Here is a 26,839-nt window from a genome sequence, read left to right on the forward strand (position 1 = left end):
GAACGGAGAAAAGGATGGATGGAAGGATGAACAGAAGAACGGACAGACAGACGGATGGATGGACGGGCGGATGGATGGATAGATGGACGGATGGATGGATGGATGGATGGATGGATGGATGGATGGATGGATGGATGGATGGATGGATGGACGGATGGATGGATGGACGGATGGAAGGACGGACAGACAGACGGACGGATGGGAAAAAAATGGATGGACAGACAGATAGAAGGATGGGCAGATTGAAGGACAGATAGATGGAAGGACGGACGGATTGAAGGACGGACAGATGAAAGGACGGATGGACAGACGGGCGGATGGATGGATGGATGGATGCATTGATAGATGGAAGGATGGACGGATGGACAGACGGATGGATGGATGGATTGACTAGTAAGGAGAAGTTGTTCTGTTTCTTATAGAAAGCATTATTTAGTTCCATCAGAGCTTAAATGTTCATAAGAAAGATCTGTCTCAAAGGTTAGTAAAAAAGACTAGAAAAAAAACTAATTAGGGTTTTCATACAAAGTCTTTTAAGAAAAATACAGAATTAAATTGAATCAGGTTGGAGCATCTGTCAGGATGAGTACCAGGAATATTATGAAATATGATGAGCTGTGAAAGAGTGACGCATAGCATGCCGTTAATGGCTCAGGATTCAGAAGGACAGAAACATAATAACTCAGAATACCAAACATCAGTCCTTCGTACCGTAAACATCTCCTATGACTGATAAAGTGAGAAATGTGTTGATTGCTGTGGTCCTCCTGATTTTTCATATGGAGTTATGATCATTAATATAATGTTCTGCAGTAGTCGCCAAAATAAATGGCCATTTAAATTATGAGTAAATTATGCTAAAAGACTAAGAGTAAAAAAATAATACATGCCAACAGATATAGCTAAATTAGGGCATTTTTATACACCTACTTCTATATTGTTTCAGTGCCTTCTGTGAATTTATTTTATTTTTTATTTTTGGGAAATCACTATAAGAGTTTACTTAATAAATTAACTAATTTTGTACCATGGACTAGGCACTTAGTGCAAACAACATTTTTAAAATGTCTTTATTACCCACTTCACACAAACAGACCCCCTTTAGATGCTAGTGTTATTGTCAACTGGTAGATCATACAGTATCTCATAAAGTAGTTAATTTTGCAAAAACTAATTAGTATGCAAATAGAGGCTCATTATCATTTTCACGTGGTTTGTTTGAGTTTTTTATAATAAATGTTAATGTTTTGGACTTTATTTGGACTGTTTTCTTTCTTTATCATCCCTTTACTAAAAACAGCACAATGGCAGTTAGGAAACTCTGGCTTAAATAGTTTGAGATTGTCTTGTGTGCTTCACGCAGTAGTGAAGAGAGGTAGGGGTTGAGGCGCCAAATTTGAACTCCAAAGTAGCAAGATGGATTTTCATTGAAATAATTAATATGCGTCTTAAAACAATCTGTTACAGTACATGATGCTGTTTCCTAGTTTGAAGACATCTGAGTGAAAGCAAACTGGGCCAACTGAAGGTGTGAACTTACTCACTTTCACAAATGAATTCAGTCTAAAAGCTTAACTGCTCCTTTAGCAGGCAATAAAACTCTACAGACGTTTTGTAATGGGCTTGCAGCTTATTAAGGGGTGCTGAAGCAGAGATGTACAGGAAAGAAGAAAGGAGAGCAGGTCATAGAAAACTAGCACAGTAGTGAGGAAAGAGATGTTTCTGTCATCAGCCGTCAGTCCACAGAAACAACATAGGGACCAAAACATACGGAAAAAAAACATCGGGACCAGAATTTCCCCATTGTGGGACAATAAAGGGATTTTCTATTCTATTCTATTTTATTTTATTCTATTCTATTCTATTCTATTCTATTCTATTCTATTCTATTCTATTCTATTCTACAAAAGGAATGTGCTTGTGTAAAACCCATAATGGATTGAATTTAGTCTGAAACACAACTGTGACCCCAAAGTTCACCATTGTTGTTCCACAGGAAACTGACTCTCTGTTGAAAGGGTTGGAGTGTATGATCTAAATATTGAAGAAACATTGAAAATCTGTACAATATGAGTAAACTTGAAAATGATGTGAAGAGATGTTTGATTTTTTAAGCTTTTTATTAATATCACAGCAGAGATAAATCAGATAAAAAAACTAGTTAGGCAAAACCAATCCTTGAATTTGGAGGTTTATTTGGAAAATTAAAAGGAGATAAAGATGTGAAAGTAATAATAGATGGGGTGAAGTGGATCAGGGAAGTTGAATCAAATTCATAGGCATGATTATTAACAACCAAATGTTCAATGTTCAGACTAATCTACGTAGAAGCATCGCAATTCTTAGTTGAACAAAACTATTTCTTAATTATGAAGCATTAGAGATTCTCCACCCTTCATGGTTTTACTATACCTGAGCTATTGTGCTGAAGTCCAGACAAAATATATGATATATATATAATGTATAGAAATGTATATATATATATATATATATATATTATATAAATGTATATAGACATTTATTCTCAATTAATAAATTGTTTAATTCAATTCAATTCAGTTTATTTATATAGCGCAAATTCACAACACAAGGGGAAAAATTCCCAAATTTAACTCATAAACGGGAGTTTGTAATTCTACTTTGTTTGTAATTCTACTTGATTGTTCTGATTAATTTATTAATTCACTGAACAATGTAAAGCTGCATTCAAACGGCAGGCCAAAGTAGCTTCAATTAATTTTTTTTCTCTTTTATTGCATATAATTCTTTTTTTTTATGACAGTCTGATCAGAAGACCAAGTTTACATTTATCTAAGGTCTTAAATTGTCTAAGTATTCAATGATTCTTAAAGTAATCTCAGCCTGAATGCTCATGTTCAAGTTAATTAGCCTTTTTTGTCATTCTGGGCAACAAATGGACAATCAAATGTGAACAATGAACAAAACAAGCAAGGGAAGATGGTGTGACTGCTACTCTTATCAATGGTCTCCTTTGAAAGGAAAGCAGCCAGATTTCACCATGCAACCATGTCTTATATACATAATCAAATATATACCCTGTAATGGTAGGTGCAGAAATGAGAAACTATAGTGTATAACTGATCATAAGTTATTAAGTCCACTCTGGAAGCAGATACTATATATATTTTTTTACATTTAACCTCCTTAACATTCTTAGATGGATTTAAACATATAAAATAAAAGTACATTTACAAAAGTAAACATATATGGAGCATACATTTTTACTGTTAAGCCTGCATAGTGCAAACAATGTCAGGTCTTCTGTGTGTCTTGATAACTTCATGGTATAGTGGAGGATGTTGTTTTTCCGGGTGGATCATCAAAATAAGTGGTCCTCCTAATTGTTAATTGTGGTAATATGTTTACGCGCTCGTCCCCCTTTTCACTTACCGGTGGTTAGTCTGACATAGTGAAAAAATTGCAAATCTTCCTTTGGAAAGTAAGTTTGTATGAGCGATGCAAACAGCAACTTTTAAACAGAGCGTGCACGAGGAGAAATGGGTTTGTGCAAGCTTTCACACGCATTTAATAGGCGTTCCCTCTCTGTAGCGGGTAAAGGGTTGTGCATGTGTATTTTTTTAATGTGTAGAGGGCGGGTCTTTTCAAAAATTTCGCGAAAATCATCCACTATACCTTTAAGGGTTACAGACCTTTATCATTAGACTCTGAGAACAATGACTTTAAAACAAACAATAAAACAAAACAAAAAAACACTGAGCAGAGAACTTGGAGATGGCCATTCGGTGATGAAATGTGAACACAGCTTATACAATCACTCACTTACGGCATCTGTGACTCTCCCAGCCCCTATTTAAGTGTTTTATATTTTCTTATAGCAAGGGCTTACCTTTTTTTTTTTTTAAAGTATTTTTAACTTTCTTGCAGTTACACTTCATTCTTTTTTTATTCTGTTTAAAAAACGGCATGCTGTTTGCCTAATAAAAGTAATTGTTTTTTTTCTTGCTTCCATGACACCTTAACATGTTTTTGTTTTTTTGTTTTTTTCAATTTAGGATTATGCCCCCCTCACCTCTATAGCACGTATTGGAAACAGTCTGTTTTGCATTTAGGCTTCCATCGCATACGAAAAAAACAAAGAGCCGTAGTCGGAGAAGGAACCTCCCACTTTGAATACTCTGAAAGTGTTGCTTGGCGTCCAAAAGATATAGAGACCTTCTCCTTCTCAGCTCAGCTGTACTGATTGTTTAATTCATTTTATGAATTAAGGTTTTCTCGTGAGTGGTGCAAATTAAAATAGTTAAGATCAAATAAAACTGAACTATGCATTGCATTAAACTTTAGTGTGGTTGAAACCAATATAGCATTCATAGATTAGTTTGATCTGAGAAGGATTAAAGATAAATTTATTGAACAGTGCTTGTGTGTGTTTGGAAGGCAGTAGAATGTGTGTGTTTTCTTTATCTATTGTCCTGGAGATGAATGTTGTATTCTAAGGTTTCTGCGATAAAAAGAGACTGCTTCCTTAATGTCTGTTTTCTGTAATTCCTGGATGTGTGGTTCAAGTTGTAAACGCTTATCACAGTAATCTAAGATACCTTTTTTTAACTTCAATGTTCTATATCAGGAACATACCTAACAATAACTCTCGCCTCTCTGCACTGAAAGATAAACATAGCTACCGTTTTTCATTCAAATTACCTGCTGGGAAATTGTGTAGGCTGAGGTGAGGCTTTAACCTCAAACCAATACCACAGCTTCTCATTTAACATCTCAGGAGTAAACAAGCCAAGTCATTTACCAGCTACTGTGATTAATGTTATAATTTGATCTCATGTGAATGGGACTCACTTTCTCACAGCTCCAGAATATAATTGTCTGATTTGTGTTTTTTTATTTTCTTTTTTAATCTTTCAGGAATGGTACGGTCTGCAATTGAAATTATGTAGACATGCTATGTAGGAGTAATTAAGTGGTGAAAAGAGCTGTACAGAAATCAATTTGTTTCTGAAGTTTAATGAAATCCAGTTGAACACCTACCTGCTTCTCTGTAATTGTGCTGAATAAGAATGCAAACCACAACTAATAAAAAGCATTGCATATATCCATCTGCATCTTATTACAAATGCAAATTAAGTTATTAAGTTTGTATAACTCTTGTTCTGTGCAATAGCCTAGTGTCAATAAAACACTTTTGCTTTATTGACCTCTAAATGTAGGCCAAGCCGCTCTATTAGGAACATATCGTAATAATAATAGAAATAACATTGATATAATAATATGGGGATTTTTTTAGGTGTTGGTTGCTTGAAAATTGCAGCACCTGGACTAAATCTGGTCTTAACTGATTTGACAAACATTTCCTCCATTGATGTCACACCCCTCTTCTTGTTGTGTCATTTTCATGATGCATGTTGTTTAAAACAGCACACAGAAAAAAGCTAAAGCTAATATTTATAAGACCTGAAGCTCAGGTTTAATTTGCAGGTAAGAAACTGACTGTTACTGACCTCCCCACAGAACTCCACCTACTTCTAACCCATGAGGATCAGGATTAGGTTCACAGGTCTTATTGCACATGCTTTGATCCAACTTGCTTGCTGTGGTGTGATTCCTGAAACTTCTCAAGCCTGCTGTTGCCACACTAACACCACAGCTGGCCCATTAGAGCAACTTACTGAGGAAATGAAAATGTGGTGTGCCCACATCCTCCACACCCTGGCCTCCTGCCACCCTACATTCACTTCTCCTATTTTCATTCAAAGAGGAACTCTTGGCCGGTGTCAGACCCAGGACTTAAATGTCCACAGCTCAGCGAAGCAGCTGCTCTGCTCCCCGATTTTAGGGTTTAGAATCAACCATAATCCTGTTGGGACCAATCAACGGTCCCAACAGGATTATGGTTGGGTTAAGGTCCTAATCTCTGCTCATATCGAATTCAGTTTCAAGTCACTTTAGTTTATTTATATAGCACCACTCAACAACACATGTTATCTCAAGGCACTTTACAGAGACAATTTAACCAGATCATACAGTCAGATTGGTTCAAAGTTTTCTGTCTAAGGAAAACCAGTTGATTGCATCGACTCATTGACTCGAAGGAAATCCCTCACATTAAGCAGGCTTGTAGCGACAGTGGAGAGGAAAACTCCCTTTTAACAGGAAGAAACCTCCAGCAGAACCAGACTCAGAGTGAGCGGCCATCTGCCAAGGCTGACTGGTTCAAGGAGACAGAAGCAGACATAAAAGACAAACAAACATAGAAGCACAGATCTATAAAAACATTTTCTGTTAGAAAAGGTAACAGTAAACCAGATCCACATGAGTTCTGCATGGAAAATAAACAATTAAACAAATGAGCTCTTAGCCAGTTCCATGTCAAAGGGATGAAAAAGAACATACAGTTAATCACAGTAAAATATGAGCCCAGAAGAGAAACAGGACTAAGTGCTGGAAAAACAGCCCCACACTATAAAACTATAATCTAAGGTGTTGACGGCAGCAGCCCAGCAGATTTTTCTCTCCAGGATGATGTCACAGCGAAACAGACCAGATTAAGCTAATATGACGAAAAAAAAGCAGGAGAATAAAAAGCTAGAAGTTGAACTAAGAAATATTGGAGAATGGGAAAAGAGAGATGTGTCATGGTCCTGGCACTGGTGGTTGGCTTGATTGGTCATTCCATCCACCTGTTTTTATCTCTGCCCGTTTTCTCCTTCTCCTGTTTCCAGCTCCTATATATACTGTTTGATTTCAAGCTACCATTGCCAGATTATTCTAACTGTTTGGTGAGAGTAATTCTAGCGTTTTGATTATTGCTCTGATTATCCGTTTCTGTCTTGTGGATCCAGAATTTTGCTTTGTCCCTGTCTGCTCTATTAGTCTGATCTGTTCTGAACTGATTTCTTGATTTTACTGGCTTACCAAACCTTGAGTGTTTTTCTGACCACAGCTTGGATTCCCTCATCTGTACCTCATTGGCTCTCTGATTGTCTGGTTTATGAACTTGGTTCTGTTATGACTTAGACTGGGATATTCCCTTCTGGACACAGCTGCTCCTCGGCGTTGGTTTGCATCAGCTCCACTCATCACCCAGAGGTCCAGGGGCGGCACCCGTCACAAGCAGAGTATCCCTCTGTGGTCGGACTGAACTCTGAACCAGTTAGTCGTTATCAGCCCTTATTCTAGTCACTGACCTGAGTTTCTGTTTCTACAGAGAATCCGGTTTATCCGCTCCAGCTGACGAGCAGCCGCATTCCGTTTATAAATAAGGACTGTTTGAACTCATTCGGATCTGTCTGTTTGAATGGTCCAAGGTTTCAAGCTTGACAAGATGGAAATTAAGCAAAATTATGTTAAATGATCTTCATGTCTTCCAGCATATTAAGCCTGTAGCAGCCTAACTATTGAGATAACCCATAATAACCTGAGTCCCTCTATCTATATTTGATCAAAAAGGAACATTTTAAGCCTAGTCTTAAAAGTAATGGTGCTGTACCCATGGGAAAGGAGCCTGATAACGTGAAAACTCAAAACCTGACTTATTTTTCTTTATTTTGTAATTTAACAATTTTATTTGAATAATTAAAAAAAAGTTTACATTTTTTTGCTTTTAGTGACAAGTTAAGTAAAAATAAAAAGTAACATTTAGTAAAGTAACATTTCTGGATAGAATTTAACAATGATATACATAAAACATAATGTTTAAAAAAAAAAGTTTAAATAAGCAAACATTTTTAAAACTAATGAAGGACTGATGTTCATAAACCTTTACCACAGCATGTCAATAAGCTGGAGAATGTCAGGGTTCCTGTGTGTGAGTGCGAGTTATGCATCTCTTCCAGAGAGGATCTTTGTGGAGAACCTGGGTTGCCTATACACAGATGAAGATAGTCTTACTTATCAGAGTGCTGGGCTTAAAAGAGCAGCAGAGCCTTCACTCAGTACTGGTTTCTTGTGTTGTTGGTGTGTCGTTGCTCTCTAGTCTCTTGCTTCCCTCAAGTATTTTCCCTGACGTTTATTGGTTTTTGTTTGGCTTTCAGAATTTTAGGATTTTTGCCTCTGTTCCCCTTGGGCTTTCGTCAAAAACTCATACGTGCCTACTCCTCTCTGCATTTGGGTCATCAGATCTCCACACAACCTGACAGAGAAGCCCTCGAAAGAAATTGGGACATGCTTTGTGTCAGTGTTGTGTATATAAAGAGCAACATTTTAGAAATTTTATTCAAACAGAACCAAAAATATCTGATGGTCCCTGTGGATAGATTGATCAGGCTCTGGCCTTGTGTTGTAGGAATAAGGCTTGAAGTTTATTACACTCACAGAGGGAAGAAAGGATTATAGTAAATCCTGTGAGCAAATATTACATTGCAGAAAAAGCAGAAGATAAAAGCACCACACTTCCTGCAGCAGGTTAATGATCCTAATCACCATAGACTCACCAAAGAGGCCAGATCAAGGACTGAGACACTTGCCTTCTACAAAACAAAGTCAAAGTGTCACTGGGGGTGTTACTGTCCAAAATAATACAGTTTTGTATACATCTCAAATATAAAGCAAAAATCCAAAGCTCAGTCAGACTGTAGGGAGTGCATCTTTGAACGGCAGCTGTTTTATCAGATTATCATTAAAGTATTGCTCTGGACTTTGACTAGGGCATTTTAATATGTTTTAATATGTTTAAACTTTTTTCACTTGGTGTTTTTAGATTTAGTCCAACTATAATCAGCTTTCAATCGTTTTCCTTCCATATTGCCCTGAATGTAATTCCATCTATTTTCTATTCAACTCTAAACCAACTCTGAAATGAATCCCCGGAGCAGGACGTCACCACCTACTGTACATTTCCTCACTGGAGAGTGTTTCGGAATCAAGCAAATTATAACAGAAGGCCATGTTCCTCCCACTTCACAGTTTATACTGTGAAGCTGTATTACTTTTTATTGACTGATCACATCAAATCCACTAAAACACACTGTAGGTTTTGGCTATGAGAAAAGGAACAAGCTACGGGATACAGATATTTTCGCAAGGTTGCCTTCATTATTTTTTGATCTGCACCACCAATGGCTTTGTTAACTGGATTAGAAGTGCTTTGTTAAGAGATACAGTAATCATGGACTGCTGTTGGTCTAATCTTCAAACAGCAAATCAGGTTCTTGGATTTCTCATCATCAGAGTTCATGGACTCAGATGTTGACAAACCTTAAAGAGGATTGTTGTACAACTTGATAGACATAAGTTCTTGTGATGACTGTTAAAGACCGATGACTGTACTTGCTGGCTTACATAACTTTTCAATTAGCACCATCATGACCATTATTTTGTATTGCGCTCTAAACAATGTGGCTGACAATGCAGCCAGCTCTCCTAATAAAATAAATGAGCATATAAAATCGGATAACTTTAATTGCCCTATTTCCCACCATTTTTCTACTTTATTACAGACTGGCAAAGTGGCACGGAGATAAAGCATCTGTGTGGATGGAGGGGAAGTGGGAGGGACAGATCCATATGGGTTACGTCAGCCCAAGGGGACAGCTTGGTCCGACTGTCTTTTGCTGCCACGCTCATTTGGCCTCAGCAGTCATCATGTCTTGTGCTAAAGGTCTCTCGTCGCTACGAGGCTGTTTGGCACTATCTGCCAGCTACAGACGGAGAAAGCACTGATTAAAAGATGTCTTCATTAAAACGATTAGATGCACAAGGCGCTTCAATTCCCACAGGCAGCCAACCAAAAAAAGGGGTGGAAGCAGAAGGAAAAGGGGCTGTTTGGTATGATTGGAACATGAGGTTCTCCTCATGTTCTCAAGGTTGCTTCTCAGCATTAAATTCATCGAAAAAGTCTTTAAGGACTAACAGTGGATTTAACGTGCTGCATGAGGTGATGAGCTGTCCTCTCCTTCAGGGAACGGGCATCTTTTTGCCCCGACGAATGCTCCTCTACCTGACTCACCACAACTACAGGCTGCTTCCAGGTCATCGAGCTTCCAGCGAGAAGGACCTTGCCAAAGACACAGGAGTGAGATTACTTCTGGTTCATTTAATAAAGTCGACCAGTGTTTTATAAAGGGAGGAGAGAGTTAACGCTGAAACGACGACCAAATGAACAGCTCGAAGGCATTCAGCAACTTTGTCTTTACAGCTCAAAGTTTTTCTTTTTATAGAAATGTATGAAAGAGAAAAAACAACATCCTCTGTAGCTGTGATTAAAGTTGTGATGAAGCATTTGTCTCTTTGTAGATCTTGATGCTTCCTTTTCAAACTAATTTTTAATATCAGACAAATAAATACAAAACTGAGTTGTTTAAAAAAATGTATTCAAACCAACTTGGTCCTACTTTGAGATACATTTGCTGCCTAAACCTAATAACTGGTTGCACCACCCTTGGCATAAACTTCTGCCAGCAAGTTTTCATACTAACTGGAAATTATTCTTGTGCAACACTGTGGAGGAGTTTGGCCCACTTTCTATGCAGAATTGGTTTAATTTAGCCACACCAGAGACATTTCAAGCATGAATGACCTATTTTAGGTCACGCCACAACATCTCAAATAAATTTTAGACCAGAGTTTGACTAAGCCACAACAAAACTTTAATTTCTTAATAAATAAAAGTTTAACTTACTGGTTTTTCTACCACTAAGGACAATCAAGATTAAGGTAACAAAGTCATGGACACTTTTTTTTTTTTTTTTTTTAAACTTCATGGCCTCAGAATAATACCCCATTTACACTGGCCTTTTGAAAGCGTACCGAGAGCGGACCAAGCACAGTAATCGAGATAACTGTTGACAACCAGACCGCATTAAATCTAGTACTAGTTCAACAGTAGCCCTATTTACACTACCCCAGTGAAACCGATCCGTGCCGAGGTCGGACCGAGCTTGGATAAGTTAACCGTGCTGAGCTTGGTTTACACATCATGCCAGCATGGTTCCTTGCCTGCTATCGGCGGTCCACAATACTACAGCTCTGAAAGCAGGAATTATGCTAACAAAAATGTCGGTGCCCATAACGTTCAGCTACTTATGTTTCTTAGTTATATTTCGTCATTTGTGGAACATCAGCCGTTCTTGGGTCTCTGCATCATCCCAGGTCGCACCACGCTCTTTTGATGCCATTTATTGTTAATAAGCTGAGAAGAAGTTTGTGTTGTGAACAGGTGAAGAAATCCGTGAATTGCAAAACCAGGCACACCAGAAAACCCGGGAAATGAGTCAGCTGACTGTAAATAGGAGATTACGTGATCTGCTCACACTGTCTTTGCTATCAGAGAACCGAGCCACCACTGAACCGTGCCGAGGGATATTGTAAATGAGGCATTAGATGGAAAGGAAGCCCCAGACCATCACAGCTTCACCACCATGTTTGGCTGCTAGTATAAGGAAGTTGTTCAGAGTAGCTCATTTCATGCAATATGAACACTGATCTGAACTGAGGCAGGTGAGGTCAGCAGGGGGTTAAATGTCATTCTGGACTCTCTTGTGACCTCCGGGATGATTGCTTAAACCTCTGTTAAACCTTCTAGGAGTGATTTTGGTAGGCCACCCTCTCCTCTCCATTTTCTTTATTTTTGGTTCGTATAGGGTTCTAAAGTATTACAACTGGATTTGCAATCCTTCTCAAACTGATGTATATCAATAACTTTGATACACTTAACATTAGACATATTTCGATGTGTTTCTTTTGAGATTTTTCAGCCTGCTTTATGCTTTCAGATCAGTTCTATTTAAGTGACTTCTTGATTCTGCAGCTCATGCAATAATCAGACATAAGTGTGACTATAGGGAAATGATGGTCAACTCTCCAGTAAATTTTTTTAGAGCTTTTCTTCTGCAAATGCAATGAAATATTGGTTCAAAAACAGAATTTTATATTTACTTTTCCTTTTAATAAAATAAGTCTTATAGTATCTTATTACATGTTTAACTTTGACGAAAAACTTGAAAGCAGAAATTTCAAAGAAATATCTTTTCACAGTACTGTTTGTTTAGAACTCGTCTGGGGGAAGTTTTTACCATAAAATATTTTGATCTTGTCATCCTCCTCAGATGTATTTTAAATTTCCTGTCAGTAATGTGACAGAGGAGCTGCTTGTTATCTCTTGAAGATTCATATTGCGGTTCACTGAACTGTCAGTACAAAAATGCTATTATCAAAAGTATGATAGCAGACTTTCTTTTGATGTAATGGTGCCTTTATTTAGCTGAAAATGGCTAAAAATGCTAATTTCCTCCGAGGTGCAGCTGTAGGATTCGGCCTCATTCAGCTCCCCTGCCTTCAGTCTCTCCTCCAGGCTCAGCCAGCAGCCTTCTTGTCCCTCCATGATGTGCTAATGGCCATTAAAGAATGCTAAAACTGTTTTTATAAGACCCTGCCATGGGCAATGTCAGCTCCACAGCTGCTGATTTCACCTACACACTCCTCTGCTACTTTCATAGGTGTTTTTTTCCCCTCCTTCTGCTGCTACTTTGTTCTCCGTGGTCTTATCTGTCAATGTGAATCATACCATTGTTCATAGAAAGTTACAGAATTGCATGCATGAGGTGTTTGCATCCTGCTTCTTCGAATTTTTGCCCACAGCTCTATATAATTATGCTTTTGTAAACAAAAATAAATACAGTTTAGAACACAAGCGCTGATAAGGATCCCATATTAGAAGTGAAGTGTATTTAAATGTCTTATTATCACATTATTCACTTATAAAAGATATTAAAAAAAAAAACTAATTAGAATTCAAACAAGATGAGACATTCCTCAAAATGATCATGACTTTGGTGACCTTTAAAGCGGATGAGGTCACTCTGAAACTGGAACTGACCAGTGGCAGATACTTCAGCCCATTTCCCTGAAACAACTTCTGCTTTTCTGTTTCCCCTGATGCTCGTCCTCCCTGACAGTAGAACCAGACCAGCACATCTGACCAAGGTTTCAGTGGGAGGAACCTGGCCCAAACTGACCACAGTGGGACTGCTGTCCCAACCAGGTAGGGGAAGAATGCTGAAAGCTTCGGCCGACGTTGCATCAGACATTCTTGTAAACAAACCCACATACAAAAACCGTAGTATAGTATATAGTGTAGTATAATAGTATTTATACTTTTTGAAATGTTCTAAATTATGTTCATGATTTTGGAGTGAAAATAAATGGATACATGCCTTTCAAAGAATTCAGCGAAAAAAATAATTGAGGTACTATTTATCTGTATTAATGGCTGAAGCTTAAGATGGTCACATTTTAAGTTTGATCATATATTCTTAATCGGATCGAGATCTAAACTGTGACTGGGCCATTCTAACACAAACCATTCCAGTGGAGTTTTGAGGTTTGTTTAGGACTGTTTTGCTTCAACTCCAGTGTCAGATATTGCTGCTTCTAATCAGTTTCATCAAGGTTTGTCCTGGATTTAGTAACATCTAGCTCCCATTCAATTTTGAAAATTTGAAAATTCCCCTCTCAGCATGATGCTACTCCCACCACGTGTCTCTGTGCTTCCAAATTGGTTCTCTGTGTCCTACATGCTTTCAAAATTCTAGCTGCCTTCATCTAATGGGATCTAAGTAGAAATGGAAGAGAACTGCTCTATGCATTTTACCGAAGACAGCTTTCAAAATCTTGGACAGTTCAAACTTAAATGAGGGGCTGTTCCGACCGTAAGGCCATCACAACCGCAAGGTGTAAGTATGATTCTGTCGCTAAGCTGTTGATAGCAATGCTAGCATATCCATGAGCCGCCCATGCTCAGCCGCAGGAGGGGGGCCGGGGGCCGGGGGAAGCACGGGCCCCCCGGTGTCCAGCCTACCATCATCGGGGTCGGGTTTGGTCACACCATACCCCGCTGGCGCCCTGCCCACATCCGCCGGTGTTCCCGGACCAGCCCCGGAGCTGCCAGCTTGGTTTGAGAGCCCAATGTGTTTCAACTACGTGCTGCACTGTAGTTGACCAAAATCCCAGAAAATTTTGAAATTCCCCCCGGACATTTTGTTTTAGGAATAAAAAGTAAGACATGTCCGGGAAAAAATCTTTGCCACGTCCAAAATGAAGATTATAATATAAGATTATAACTGGACAGAGGAACTGGCCTAATTAGATAAACTGCTGGGAAACCATAATTTGGGAAAACAGGCAAGTAATATTAAGGTAAACTCACACATAATCACTGATAATTATCCCAACACAAAGATGTCAATAGGATTTAAGTCAGGGCTCATAGAAGGCCACTTCAACATGGCCCATTGTTTTCCTCTTAGCCATTCTAGGGTGTTTGGGTCATTATCCTGTTGAAGAACCATGACCTGAAACAGCTTCCTGACACTGGGCAGCACAGATTCTCTATGGAATCTCTTGATAGTCTTAAGATTTAATCAAACCCCACAGAGATTCAGACACCCTGTGGCAGATAAGACCCACGGTACAACAGAGCCTCCTACATGTTTCACAGAAGAGACAGTGTTCTCTTCATGATATGCTTCATTTTTCTATCTGTGAACATAGAGCTGAAGGCCTTGGCAAACTGCTACATTTTCTTCTCATCTGTCCATAGGGCATTCTCCCAGAGGCCTTGTGGATGGTCAACATGTAGTTTGGTAAATTCCAGTCTGATTTGTTTTTAGCAACGGTGTCCTATTTGGTAATCTACCATTAAGTCCACATTGGCTAGTACAACGACAGGTGGTGCGATCTGTCACTGATGAACCTTGGACTTGAGATTCATCTTTTCTAGAAGTTTTATCTATTGTTACTGTTGTCAGATTCAAGTTATTTCTGTGATCATAAAGGAGGGTTTTCTTTTATCAAACAAAGGGTACCAAAACTTTTTTCAACCCATTAGTGGTTTAGATGAAACCTACATGGGTGGAGGCTGTGTTTTTCCAAGAAAAACAACAAAAAAGAACAAAAAAAAAAGTGCCAATGTTAGTATAAGATAGCCAAAAACCCAAGGTAGCAGACCCCTGAGCTAACAGATCACAACTGTGATGCTATGTTGAAATGTTTGAAGCTTAAAGCCAATTGTAACTTTGACTAAAAAACATTTAAAGGAAAGGTGAAATATTAAATTGGACCAAGGAATTAATCTTTTTTGGTCTCTTCTGTCAGTAGATATCATCATAAGACATTGATTTGGTGTTACACTGTAATAAACTAATTTAAAAGAGTTGAAACTTCATAAAATCAATGCATTTGCCAATGGTTTGAGCATGTAAATTAGATGATCTGCCAGTGTAATGCACATGTTTACTTTCAAAATAAGATAATTCAATTGTATACACTTCATATAATACGAGTATATAATAAGAGTTTTTGATTTTTATTATTTTAAGCATAAATCACGGGATGAGTTATACAGGGGCAGTGGCCCCCGTTTGCCCTTGTCTAAAACTGGTCATGTGTCAACCTGTGTATGTTAGCACAGGGTAAAGGGACTTCCACTAACAGTGTCACAAAAATAATAAAAATGTAAGAAGTATTGCATTCTAAAACCACTCCAAAAAATATATATTTTCTTTCAAATCAAGTTTATGTAGCTGAGTAAATGTAAATAGTTATTACCCACCTCTGGATCTGAGTAAAGGGGGTTGATACATAACACCGGGGATTTTCATTTGAAAACTGATGCACTACCACGTGTTTGTCTATCCAGTAAAATCCCATCAAAGCCTTTGATTGTAACATGACAAATTGTGGAAAAGGTTAAGAGTTATGAAGTTGATGATTGTAGATTAGATAACACATAATCTTACTTCCAGCTCTGCTTCAGAAAGGCGGTGTTAAAAAAAAAAGTGTTCTGGCTACAGGACAGCTAATCATGAGCAGACTGCCTTAAAATGGACACTGGAGCATGAGAAATCCATTCTTACACTTAATAATGAGTGAGATATTATTACTCAGTGTGATTAAAAAAACAGGCATGGATCTTGGATCTTGAGGTGTTACCTGGAACTTGATATAAGACAAATACGCCACAGTGAAGTCATTGCAGTTGGCTCACATTTATTTAAAATTTTAACTGGTGGTGGCGGTTGGGGGCAGGATCTTAATGATGCATCATGAGAAACACAGGATCAGCTAATTCTGTCTTTTCTCCCTTACAAGAGAAATACAATCTGTGTTCTATCCTCTGTTAGGAAGTGTTTGTTATGACAGGCAGTGGCTTGTATTAAGCTTTCCTCATCTGTCCAGTAACTCCAGTCACCTCCTTTCTCAGTGATTGTCTTTTAAAGGGAATTGGCTAAACCGGATTTTTGGATGGATTGTCAAAATAAGTGGGGTAAAATATATATACAAAAATTCTCAATTTTTTTATTTGTTGACAATTATTGAAGAAGTTTGCAAAAAAGCAATTAGACAAGACATTGGGAGACACCAAAGGTTTATTTATATAGCATATTTCAGTTGCAAGACAACTCAAAATGCTGTACATGAAAAAAAAGATAAAGAAAATTACATTGCAGTGACATAGGGACAAATGGTAAACAAATAACATATACATAATTCCAAAAAAGTAAAAAAAAAAAAAAACAATCCACTGGACTTGGTTTACAAGTTTGAAGACATTTCGCTTCCCATCCAGGAAGCTTTTTCAATTCAAAATGTAAAAAAAACCTTCCTGGATCTGAAGCGAAATGTCTTCAAACTTAAAAACCAAGTCCAGTGGATTGTTTTTTTCACTTTTTGGAATGACTATGACCTGGATGACTGAGAATCTTCACCAGCAACATATACATAATAAACAAATAATTAAACACAATGAAAGTGAATCATTAGAATACGACAATTATATGAAAAATATTTAAATGTTGATAAATAAGGGGAAGATGGACTGAAAACTGAGCTAATTATGGTTAGATAGCACAGTCAAAGGCCACTCTAAAAAAAATATGTTTTTAATCTTGATGTAAAGCAACTGAGGGTTTCTTATTAACTGAAGCTGTGTTCTAAATCTTGAATGCTCTAATTTGGTCCTTGAAACGTTTGGTTTTGATTCAACTCAAGAATTGTTGCCTATTAAATCTATTGCATAGGAGGGACCCAAACATGGAGCCTTGGGGAACACCACATGAGATTTTTGATTTGTGTTACATCCTGCCTCAGAAAATACCCTGCCCTTCGAGTCGTATTTAAACCAGTCTTGTTCTAAACCAGATAGGCAAACATTTGTGATAGTATGCCAAAAGAAGTAGTAACTACTGTAAAAAAGTATGACACAGAGAGACTAAATACAAATGCTTTATAGCGTGCTTTTTATGACACACTGTTTCTTTGTAATATACCTCTGAAAACCATGTCGTCTTTTCTTCTACTTTGTACTTTTTCACTTCTCTGTTTTGCTTTATTACATTAAATTCAAACAAAACAGTGAAGTTTGTGGTTGTAACAATATGTGAAATGTTCAAGGGGCGTGTGCACTTTTGCAAGGCGCTGTATGCATAACGTGTATTTTGATTTGGACAGTCCACAGCTTTGGATACTTCTGTAGGTGTGCTCTGTTACCAGATGGCTAATTTAAATAGCATAGCTCAGGATAAAGATGTCTTCTGATGCTGCTAAAGGGGATTGATTTGACTGTAATTGTCATACTTTGCTACATTTATTCTATAGTTAGTATGAAAATATTCCTGATATTAGAAAAAACATGTGAGAACCAGCTTGTTATGACACGGGAGATCACCACTAGTATGTTAACATGTTGTTAATAAGGCAAGAAGATCTTGTTTGTGTTTTTTATTTTTATTTTAGAGTTTAAATTAGTAATAAAGAAATAAATACAGACAGACCTATACCTTAACAAATGTGACCTGAATGCTGGAATAATTGGAAAGCTAAAGGAGAGTGGAAATGTGGCCCTTAGGGGGCTGATTCAGAGGTCATTACCATACAGACAAGACAAAATGTCTTTTTGTCAAACAGGTGTTCAAATCAGGGAATATGACTTCCATAACAAATACCTGAGTAACTCTGTCATGTGTTTGTGCTTTTACAAAAATACGCTTTGAGCAATAATGAAGCAAAGCATGAATCTATTACACACAGTCATGTTTTTATAAGAAAGTAGGTATTCAGGAGTTGAGTTGACGTCAGGAGTTTATTCTGACATCTTTCAAGTATTTGCCAGACACCTATGGACATGCTTGATAATACCTGTTTGCTCCTTGCCCTCTGGCTAGAAGAGGGCTGGAGTAGCCTACTACATCCCCTTCTCCTCCCACATCCCTGTCAGCAGCTGGAAGCGGGCCAGGATGGGATTGGCTTCCTGCTCGGGCAGGAAGGAACTGGGCCCAGGATACCCAAATATGGAGTGGTGCATATCAGTTTGGATCACATGAGTCAGCTCCGGACTATATATCCTTGAACTGGAGGAAAACTGGTTGCTCTAGAAATGCTGTGATCACCTAAGGATCTATTAGGCTGCCAGGTTCACTTTCATTTTAATACATTCTAAAACATTTTTTTTTTTTTGTGTGTGTGTGTGTGTGTTGTTTTTTTTTTATTTTTGTATCCATAATCTTGGATTTTAAGAGTCGTATGTTTACCTGGACCAAGTTTCCCATTGTCTTGTTTATAGCCTTGCGTTACTGGCAACAACGTCAATCTCACATCGGGAGGGCGGGACCTCTAAGGAAACAGCCAATCGGTGCGCAGATCTTGAGACGCGTAAAAGCAAAGGAGCGCACCGGCCGCTGCCAGTAATAAGGAAACTGAGGTGAAGTTAAGACACACGGAGCAGAGGAAGAGGAATGAAAACGTCTGAATAAATCTCTGGACTCCGCTTTGAATCCATCTAAAGGTACAAACCGACGACTTGGTACAGTACAGTTCCCATATTTTGGAAGTTTTGCTGTTTTTCATAGCTTTAAATAAATACAGCGGGACTTTGCGCTGGAGATTGGCACATTTGGGACACAACAGCATCGTTTGCAGCGCACTCTTGTATTTGACTGTCTTTTTTTTTTTTTTAACAAAACAAAAAAACTCAATATGTCCACAATAATGGAACAACCTTTTTATGACGACTCGTTTCTCTCTGCTTATGGCCATCCAGGCGCAGCCCTGCCAGACTACAAGCTGCTAAAGCAGAATATGAACTTGAACTACTCCGATTCATATCGGAACTCGAGCTTCAAGGCACAGCACCTGCGCGCGGACACTGATTTCTACCCGAGCGCGGACGTGGGCTCTCTGAAGCTCGCCTCTCCTGAACTCGAGCGGCTGATCATCCAGAGCAGCAGCGGGGTCATAACCACACCGACCCCGGCCCCGTACCTTTACAACCGCGGCATCACAGAGGACCAGGAGGTGTTCGCGGACGGCTTCGTCAAAGCGCTGGACGATCTTCACAAGATGAACCAGATGGCGCCTCCGAACGTCTCCATCAGCGCCGGCGGGATGCCCTGCCAGGCTCCGGCGGCTGTTTTCGCCCACTCCATGCAGACGGAAGCTCTGGAGTACACCAACCTGAGCAGCTGTCCCACCAACCCCAGCCTGACCTCTGCAGCCAGCTACCCGTCCACAACCATCAGCTACCTACCGCACCACCAGTTCCACCAGCATCCCCAGGCGATGGCGCACGGCTCGCATCACTTCCAGCACTCCCTGCCCGGAGCCGGCGTTCACTCGCAGCGCTTCGGCGGGTTAAAGGAGGAGCCGCAGACGGTGCCCGACATGCAGAGCAGCGATAATAGCTCCCCGCCGATGTCTCCCATCAATATGGAGAACCAGGAGCGGATCAAGGCGGAGCGCAAGCGGCTGAGGAACCGGCTGGCGGCTTCCAAGTGTCGGAGACGCAAACTGGAGCGCATCGCCCGGTTGGAGGACAAGGTGAAGGTGCTGAAGACGGATAACGCAGGACTATCAAACACGGCCTCCCTGCTGAGGGAGCAGGTGGCCCAGCTCAAACAGAAAGTCATGACTCATGTGAGCAGTGGCTGCCAGCTCATGTTAGCGCCGAAGGTGAAGTCTTTCTGAAGATAAATATATATAAAAAATGCACTTTTTATTGAACACTGGACAGAAAAAGAAAAAAAACTGCACTGAAAAACAGACTTTATATGTGGCTCAAATAGAGCCACAAGAGAACTCTTACAACCTGCCTAAAAAAATAAAACCAAACACTTTGGGGCATTTTTGAAACTTTTTTTTTAAAGTGTCGTCTTGGCTTTCCCTGTTTACATTTGTTTGCCATTTGTGATGCTTTTTACGTGTATAAGTTATTTGTGATTATTTGGTTTTCTACCTGTACAGCAGTATTTAAGTAAAAGTAACGTGTAATTAAAAATGACAAGCTGCTTTCTTTTGAAAAACACTGTCTTATTTCTCGTAAACATAACCGCACGGTTGTCACTGATCAGAAGTTTACGCCAGAAGTTGCTAAACGTCCCAGCGTAGGACTTTTTTTTTTTTTTTTTTTTTTTTTCCCCACCTCTCCTCCTTATTGACGTCCGTGCGTAAAAGCCAAATATGGCGTCATGTCACGACAAGGTTTCCGGGAACTCCCTCCTACACTGCCAGTCAGAGGCTGCGCTCTCCCCTTCACACCACAGCGCAGAGGTTTGTCAATGAGTTTATTCTAGTGAAGGGAGTTTCCCTCCTTCTGCTTTCAGTTTCCCAAAACAAGCTTTGTGATCAGCGGCCCAGGAAAGAGAGAAGATGGTTCCATGAAAACATGTCGTAATCAGGTTTTAGTTGCTTGTCGGAAAGAAAAGATTGGCGGTTAAATTTTACAGGTTTCTAGGGTGTGGGACCCAGCATTGCTACTGGTCCCTTCACTGGAATTAGGTATCTACAACCTGCATTGGAATAAACGAATGGAAATAGTCAAATTAAGCTTGAATATATACAAATATGTAATTATAGAGAATAAAATCAGGTTTAGGGGAAAACCCTGCATCCTTTCCTGATTCCAGGCAGCATCACCTCCTAATGCAGTTAGGTTCTAGATCTGGTTAATGACCCACTTATGTCTAAACTGCAGGATCCCAGTTCAGCACCTGCGGTTAGGCTATAAGATGTTCATCCAATGGAAATGTTTTAATTTATAATCACCCACCATGCCCTCATTAGTTAGAAAATAAAAATGATTTAACAAAAAAAAAAAGAAAATCCAAAGGTTAAGAAGTGTATCTCTTGTTAAAATGAATACACACCAGGGCATGAAATGACTACTTCAGACCAATAATATACAAAGCAATGTTTTCTAAATAGTCATTTTTGGCATATAGTAGCCTTTTAGACTGCAGTAAGCAACTAAAATGGAAAAAGGACTTTTCTAAAAAAAAAAAAAGTAAATGAGTATATATTAAAAAAAAATCAAAATTCCAGATTACAGCTTTTTTTTAACCTCCATATTATGGCGTCCATGAAGAAGCAGCTATACTCAATTACCTTAACTTACAATAACATTTCATAGATCAGTAGCACCTAAAGCCTAAATCCAGTGGTTACCAACCTTTAAGGCTGAGGGCTTCTTCATGGGTACTGAGTCATAGGCAGCTGGAAGCCAGCAGGACAAACTGTACTCAACTACACTTTTGAGGTACCTATACTTTAATCCATTACTTATTTTTCTTCTAATTACATTTTCACAAAAGTATCTCTACTTTCTATTCCTTACATTTTTTTTAAATTACTCGTTAGTCTTGGCTTCAGTTTTTATGTTTATAAATATTTCAGGTCATTGGTGCCAGCCGCATTTAGTGAATAGTGTAATTGGAGTCACTCATTGGTTAGCTAATAGAAATCAAAAGCAAGCAAGTGTTCTTCAAACTGCAAACGTAAATTGTCTATGCCATGCTACAATGTCGGATTCAGAAAAAAAATGTTGAAATGTCTGACACAGGTGAGAGCGTATCAGGAGATGGAGACAGAAACCAACAAGACCTCCATCATCTGTGACCCTATCTCAAAGAGTTTTTCAAAATAGTTGAAAAATTGAGCTTTGAATACATATGGCATCTTGCCTTTTTTTTTTAGGTTACTTTATATTTTTATTTAGTTTTTGTAGCACATACTTTTTCACTGGTCAGAGGAAGGCCTACCAATGCTGACCTATGAACTAGAGGGGTCAGTGTTCACCTAAACTTTATAGTCATTTCCTTTAATGTCCAAATTTCCTTTTAGACATTTGAATTTGAAAATCTCTAAATGTTCTACATTTGCAAATGATGAAATGTTCTATAGATTTAACAAATTAAAGGGGCAGAATACAATTTCAAAGTAAACACACCAGTGAGTAAACCCATGTGGTCCCCGTGTTGGTGACCGCTGCCTTAATCCAACTATCCCATCTTTCCTAACAGGAACTGAAGGCATTTGGCAACAGCAGGTTGTTGTGCTGAGTCAACCACCTCAATAACTCCAATATTAACCAAGACTTGGCAGCTTTGTGACGTACTGTGATCCTTTGCCAGGCAAAGCTGTTCAACAGCATCAGGTCCAAGAAATAAAAACACCCTTTCATGATTCAGACAAGTCTTTAGGTAAGAGCCAGTGTTTTGCTGCCATCTGGAGGACTTTAGTGAGATGACAAAAAAAAAAAAAAGCCACTCCGATTTTTTATCCCAATGCTTTAATAATGATGTTAACAAATCAATAACAGCAAGAAATACTTTTCTGAAAAAAGGGGAAACAAAACTTTCAGTGCGTGAGACTATGAGGTTATCCCATCAACTGCAGACTGAACATACAAGCATAAAACTTGCAGAGGATTCGTTAACAATTGAATACTTTGTTCTAATGGGTTAGATCTGGACGCTATAGTGCTTTACAGGGACACCTTTAATCCAAAAACAAGTGCTGGGCTTATGAGTACAGCTGGGCAGTAGACATCTGGATTTACTGCTTTGAGAAGAAAGCTTTGCTCTTCTCCACGTCGGGGACAATTGTGTCGCTCCCTGGCTTCCAGCCAGCAGGACAAACTGTGAAGAGATAGAAGAGGGATAAAGTTTACTTCAAGTGCCAGAGACTGTTGATATACTACATTATCAGAGGACAAAGTACAAGTGGGAATGTCCATGATGATTGCCCAATAATAATGTTGGTTATACAGATAAACACTTAAGGTTCGTTAGATCCTTTTGAACAAATATGTTCAGTACGTGTACCACAGATGTACTTCATGTTCCCTTTGACAAGCATTTACCAATTTACTTCCAGAGTCAGTCTGCCTTGTAACTGTTGGGCAATAATCCCTTTTAATGTTCTTCCCCAGCATGGGCTGTTCTAGACAGGTTGCAAACAGGTGCACTGGCCCACATACAGTTAATAAAAGAGCCAGTTTTTTTAATTCAAGTGTATTTTCCCTATGATTTAAAGAGGCAACACAATTTGCACAAGGGATCAAATTTATATTTAAAAAGAGAAGGAAAAAAAAAAACTGCTTCCTTATGTGCATAACAAATTGTATTTTAAGTTAAATACCCAGTCCTTTGGCAGACGTTTCATTTGGCAATAAATGCACTTAAAAAGTAGAATTTTTTTGAAATATCAGTTTTTGAAGTGAAATATAATTTTTCTCCAGTGTTAATCAAAACATTGCCTTCCAAGAGTCTATTAAAATGTTAAACACTAATCTGCTGTTAACCTGGTACTGAAGAGTTTACAAAGTAACACCAATAATAAAGCCCTGCTCACAGTAAATTGAATATGCATTTTAAGGGTCAAATTCATCCAACGTGAGACGGCAGCAAAAAATATAAGTCTTAACAGCACTGCAAGGCTGATCCAAGTGTACATTTCGGATGTTTCTAAAACCCACACAACCACATGTCTAAGGCTGGTGCAGTTTTGTTGAAACTGAAAAGTTAAACCTTGAACAGCCACCCTCAGACCTCGTGCCTTTCCATACTTTAGGATGCGTCAAACTATTGCTACTCCAACCCTGCTGAATAAAATGATTGGATTAAATCTAAATCCAGACCTTAAGCTCTGCTGACACTTTCTAACGGGACATTTCATTTAAAAACAAAAAGAACCCTTTAAAAACCTGCAAGACGGCAGCCTTTGGGTCTAGCATCAGTCCTTGCACTGTTGGGTACAGGGGATAATCATGTACTTTTACGTTAGGCCTAAAAAAGCCAGACCAAGTACTAACATTTGAACACTAGCTGATGCTGGCATTTGCAGAGCTGCTTTACAAACGGACTGGTTACTGAGTTATAAAGTTTTAAAGAGGCTTCAAAACCTGATCACTACTACAATTACTACTTTGAGTGGCCCGACTCTTTCTACATTAGACAAAATTTGCTTACAGATCACATTCAGCAACTTTAAACACCATTGGTTTGGGTCAATATTTCAAGTTTCTGTCTTTAAAAGCCACAAGGATTTATAAAAAATTAGACAAGGAAGCAAGAATCTTTGTTTTAAACCACCCTACATTAAAGGAGGATTCAAGAACTGAATTATTTGGAAGGGTGCATTGTGGGCTTTGGGCTTTTGTTGCAGCATGACATAAAGCCACTGCACCAGAGCCCGTTGTAGTTAGTAATGCCTGAAATAAGAATTCAAATTAATGTTTAAAGCCTAGCATTCCACATCTAGATGTGTAAAGCATTAAATGCATGGAACCCCTGAAGTAGGCCTATCCCAGTAAAGCATATAGTGGGTAAATGAGAATGATCCTTGGATCCACTCACCCTCTCCATGTTTGTCAGTGTGCTGGAAGGCTTGCACCAGACGCAGGGTCTCGTCCACAGAACGACCCACAGGCAGGTCGTTGATGGTGATCTGCCTCAAGACTCCATTACCATCGATCACAAACAAACCCCTGAGCACAAAGATCCAAGGATTAGAGGACAGATTATACTTTGTGTCAGAATTGAGACAATTGTTCCCCCCCCCCGCAAAAATAACTCAAACAGACCTGTACGCAATGCCTTCATCCTCCTTCAACACTCCGTAATCTCTGGAGATGGACTTTGTGAGGTCTGCTACGAGGGGGATTTTCATATTACCCAGCCCTCCTTGTTTCCTTGGCGTGTTGATCCTGAGGAGAAGCGGTGGGATCGGTTTAAGCAACAAATCAAAATGTAGAAATTTGAGTGACAGAAGGAGAACACCAAAGACCATGTAAGGCCTCGCCTCAATCCTTCTAGAAGTATTGAGCTGAATCTGAGGCCGTTAGCTAAACATTTATCAGCACCTGCAGAAGGACAGCCACACAGATAAAGCTGGGTGGGTTCTCCTTCAGTCCACTTTGTTAACAGTGCAGATATACACGGCAGCCTAGACCAACATTTACCACATTTTTCTAATTATTAAAGAACATTCTTCAATCCATTTTCATTCAAAGTGTTTAACAGCTTATGTGACTTAAATATCAGTTAGGCAATCTCTTTAAAAACATTTGGTAATTTTCTCAGGTTTCAAACCTTTTAAAAAGTGGACCAAATGATTCCCCAGCCATGTGTTCTTCAGACCTCTTACCATGCCAAATGGGTGAAGTGGGAATCAATGGAGCACCCGATGACCTCACAGTTAATCTTGCGGAACTCCTCTGCCCTATCGCTGAAGGCAATGATCTCAGTGGGGCAAACAAAGGTAAAGTCCAAGGGGTAGAAGAAGAAGACCACATACTTCCCTGAGGCACACAGTAAAAAAAAAAAGTTTAATAGATGGATGAGGTGGGAAGTCGATTCTGGTCAGGCTGTATATGGTGCAGAAGCTGCAGTTAAGTTAAAATCATGTTACCTTTGTAATCTGACAGGCTAATTTCCTTGAACTGCCCATCAACAACAGCTGTGGCTTTGAATACAGGGGCAGGTTTGCCAATCTGAGCGTTTCCAGAGGACATGGTGGTAACTAACTGAAGGAGACACCACAAAGACATTAAAAAATTAATAATTTTTTCTATAGGTTTAACACAAAAAGACAGGTCAAGAATATGCAGCTCTAATAAAGTCAAGTCGCAGTCTCATTTAACACCTGCTGGAGGTCACATGCAAGTCACAGTCTGCCAGTAGGGAACAATAGCCTCTTAGAAAGCTTATGCAACCAAAGGAGATCCATCATTCACAGCAGGATTCATGCTTTAGTTTTGGATCTGAAACTTCATTTAAAATGCAACGTTCAGGATCAAGCATCATGTTTGAATTCATAACCACCTGGATATATATTCTTAACACGCTAATTAAAGGTTTTAATTTTCACATGGTGCACTACAGGACGCAGAAATTACAAAAGCAGTATTGCTTTTATTAGAAGGGATATTTCCTGCAACACTTTGGTGCGTTTGCAAAAAAACACAACATTATTCTCTAAGCCATGCAGGCGTTTGTTAAGGTCGCATTTAAATTAGTTTTAAACAGCAGTGAAGTTAGACCAACAAGGGAGGAGCGGAGGAGTGTGAGCAGGAAACTGCGTTTCAGGAACAAAGAAAGAACCAGAAACATTTGGAAGAGAGGGAGCAATAACCCCACAGAGCCTGTCCGCTTGTTAGCTTTCTGTTAGCTTTACTCCTGCAGTATCGTTTCTTTTTTAATAGCTGTGAATACGCGACAAAAAACAGAATCACTTAAACACGCAGGATTCGCTCACCTGAGGGTTGAAAGGCCGTGGAAAACTTGGCACCGAAGGTCTGTGGCTTGCAGAAGGCAAGAGGAGTGTGAGAGAGAGATTCTGCGCAAGAAGTACTGACAGACACCGGTGACCTCCGGAAGTACAAACTGTGCCCTTCAAAATAAAACCCAGAGGCTGATAGTCACTTCTGTTTGACCTAATAATGCCATGCTTGTGACTGCACTCAAATCTAAATTATTTAATGATTGAAGTTTTTTTTTGACAACAACTGTTTTGCCTTTATTTGAGAAGGCATTCTCCAAGTTTGTTAAAAGGCCGGTTTCACCAAAGATTAAGACTTAAACTT

The 26,839-nt window shown here is 39.0% G+C and overlaps 2 protein-coding genes across 3 annotated transcripts; one reads left to right on the top strand and one right to left on the bottom strand.

Annotated features, from left to right (window-relative positions):
• The first annotated feature begins 18,425 nt into the window (after positions 1–18,425).
• On the top strand, positions 18,426–20,271 carry LOC107096611 (transcription factor jun-B-like). 2 transcript variants are annotated; one of them, XM_015393345.1, is made up of 2 exons: positions 18,429–18,766; positions 19,022–20,270. In XM_015393345.1, the coding sequence occupies exon 2, from the start codon at positions 19,060–19,062 to the stop codon at positions 19,942–19,944; it is 885 nt and encodes a 294-aa protein (XP_015248831.1). In that variant the 5' UTR covers positions 18,429–18,766; positions 19,022–19,059; the 3' UTR covers positions 19,945–20,270. The 2 variants fall into 2 exon arrangements, with proteins under 2 accessions (XP_015248830.1, XP_015248831.1); XM_015393344.1 differs by having other exon boundaries at positions 18,426–20,271.
• A 2,255-nt stretch (positions 20,272–22,526) lies between these two features.
• Positions 22,527–26,634, bottom strand: prdx2 (peroxiredoxin 2). The gene is made up of 6 exons (XM_015393342.1): positions 26,512–26,634; positions 25,666–25,780; positions 25,402–25,555; positions 24,839–24,961; positions 24,612–24,742; positions 22,527–22,892 (listed from the first exon to the last, which is right to left on the bottom strand). The coding sequence occupies exons 2-6, from the start codon at positions 25,766–25,768 to the stop codon at positions 22,810–22,812; spliced, it is 594 nt and encodes a 197-aa protein (XP_015248828.1). The 5' UTR covers positions 25,769–25,780; positions 26,512–26,634; the 3' UTR covers positions 22,527–22,809.
• Positions 26,635–26,839: the final 205 nt, after the last annotated feature.

The sequence above is a fragment of the Cyprinodon variegatus genome, unplaced genomic scaffold, assembly GCF_000732505.1.
Source record: "Cyprinodon variegatus isolate N-32 unplaced genomic scaffold, C_variegatus-1.0 Scaffold638, whole genome shotgun sequence".
Classification (NCBI taxonomy): domain Eukaryota; kingdom Metazoa; phylum Chordata; class Actinopteri; order Cyprinodontiformes; family Cyprinodontidae; genus Cyprinodon; species Cyprinodon variegatus.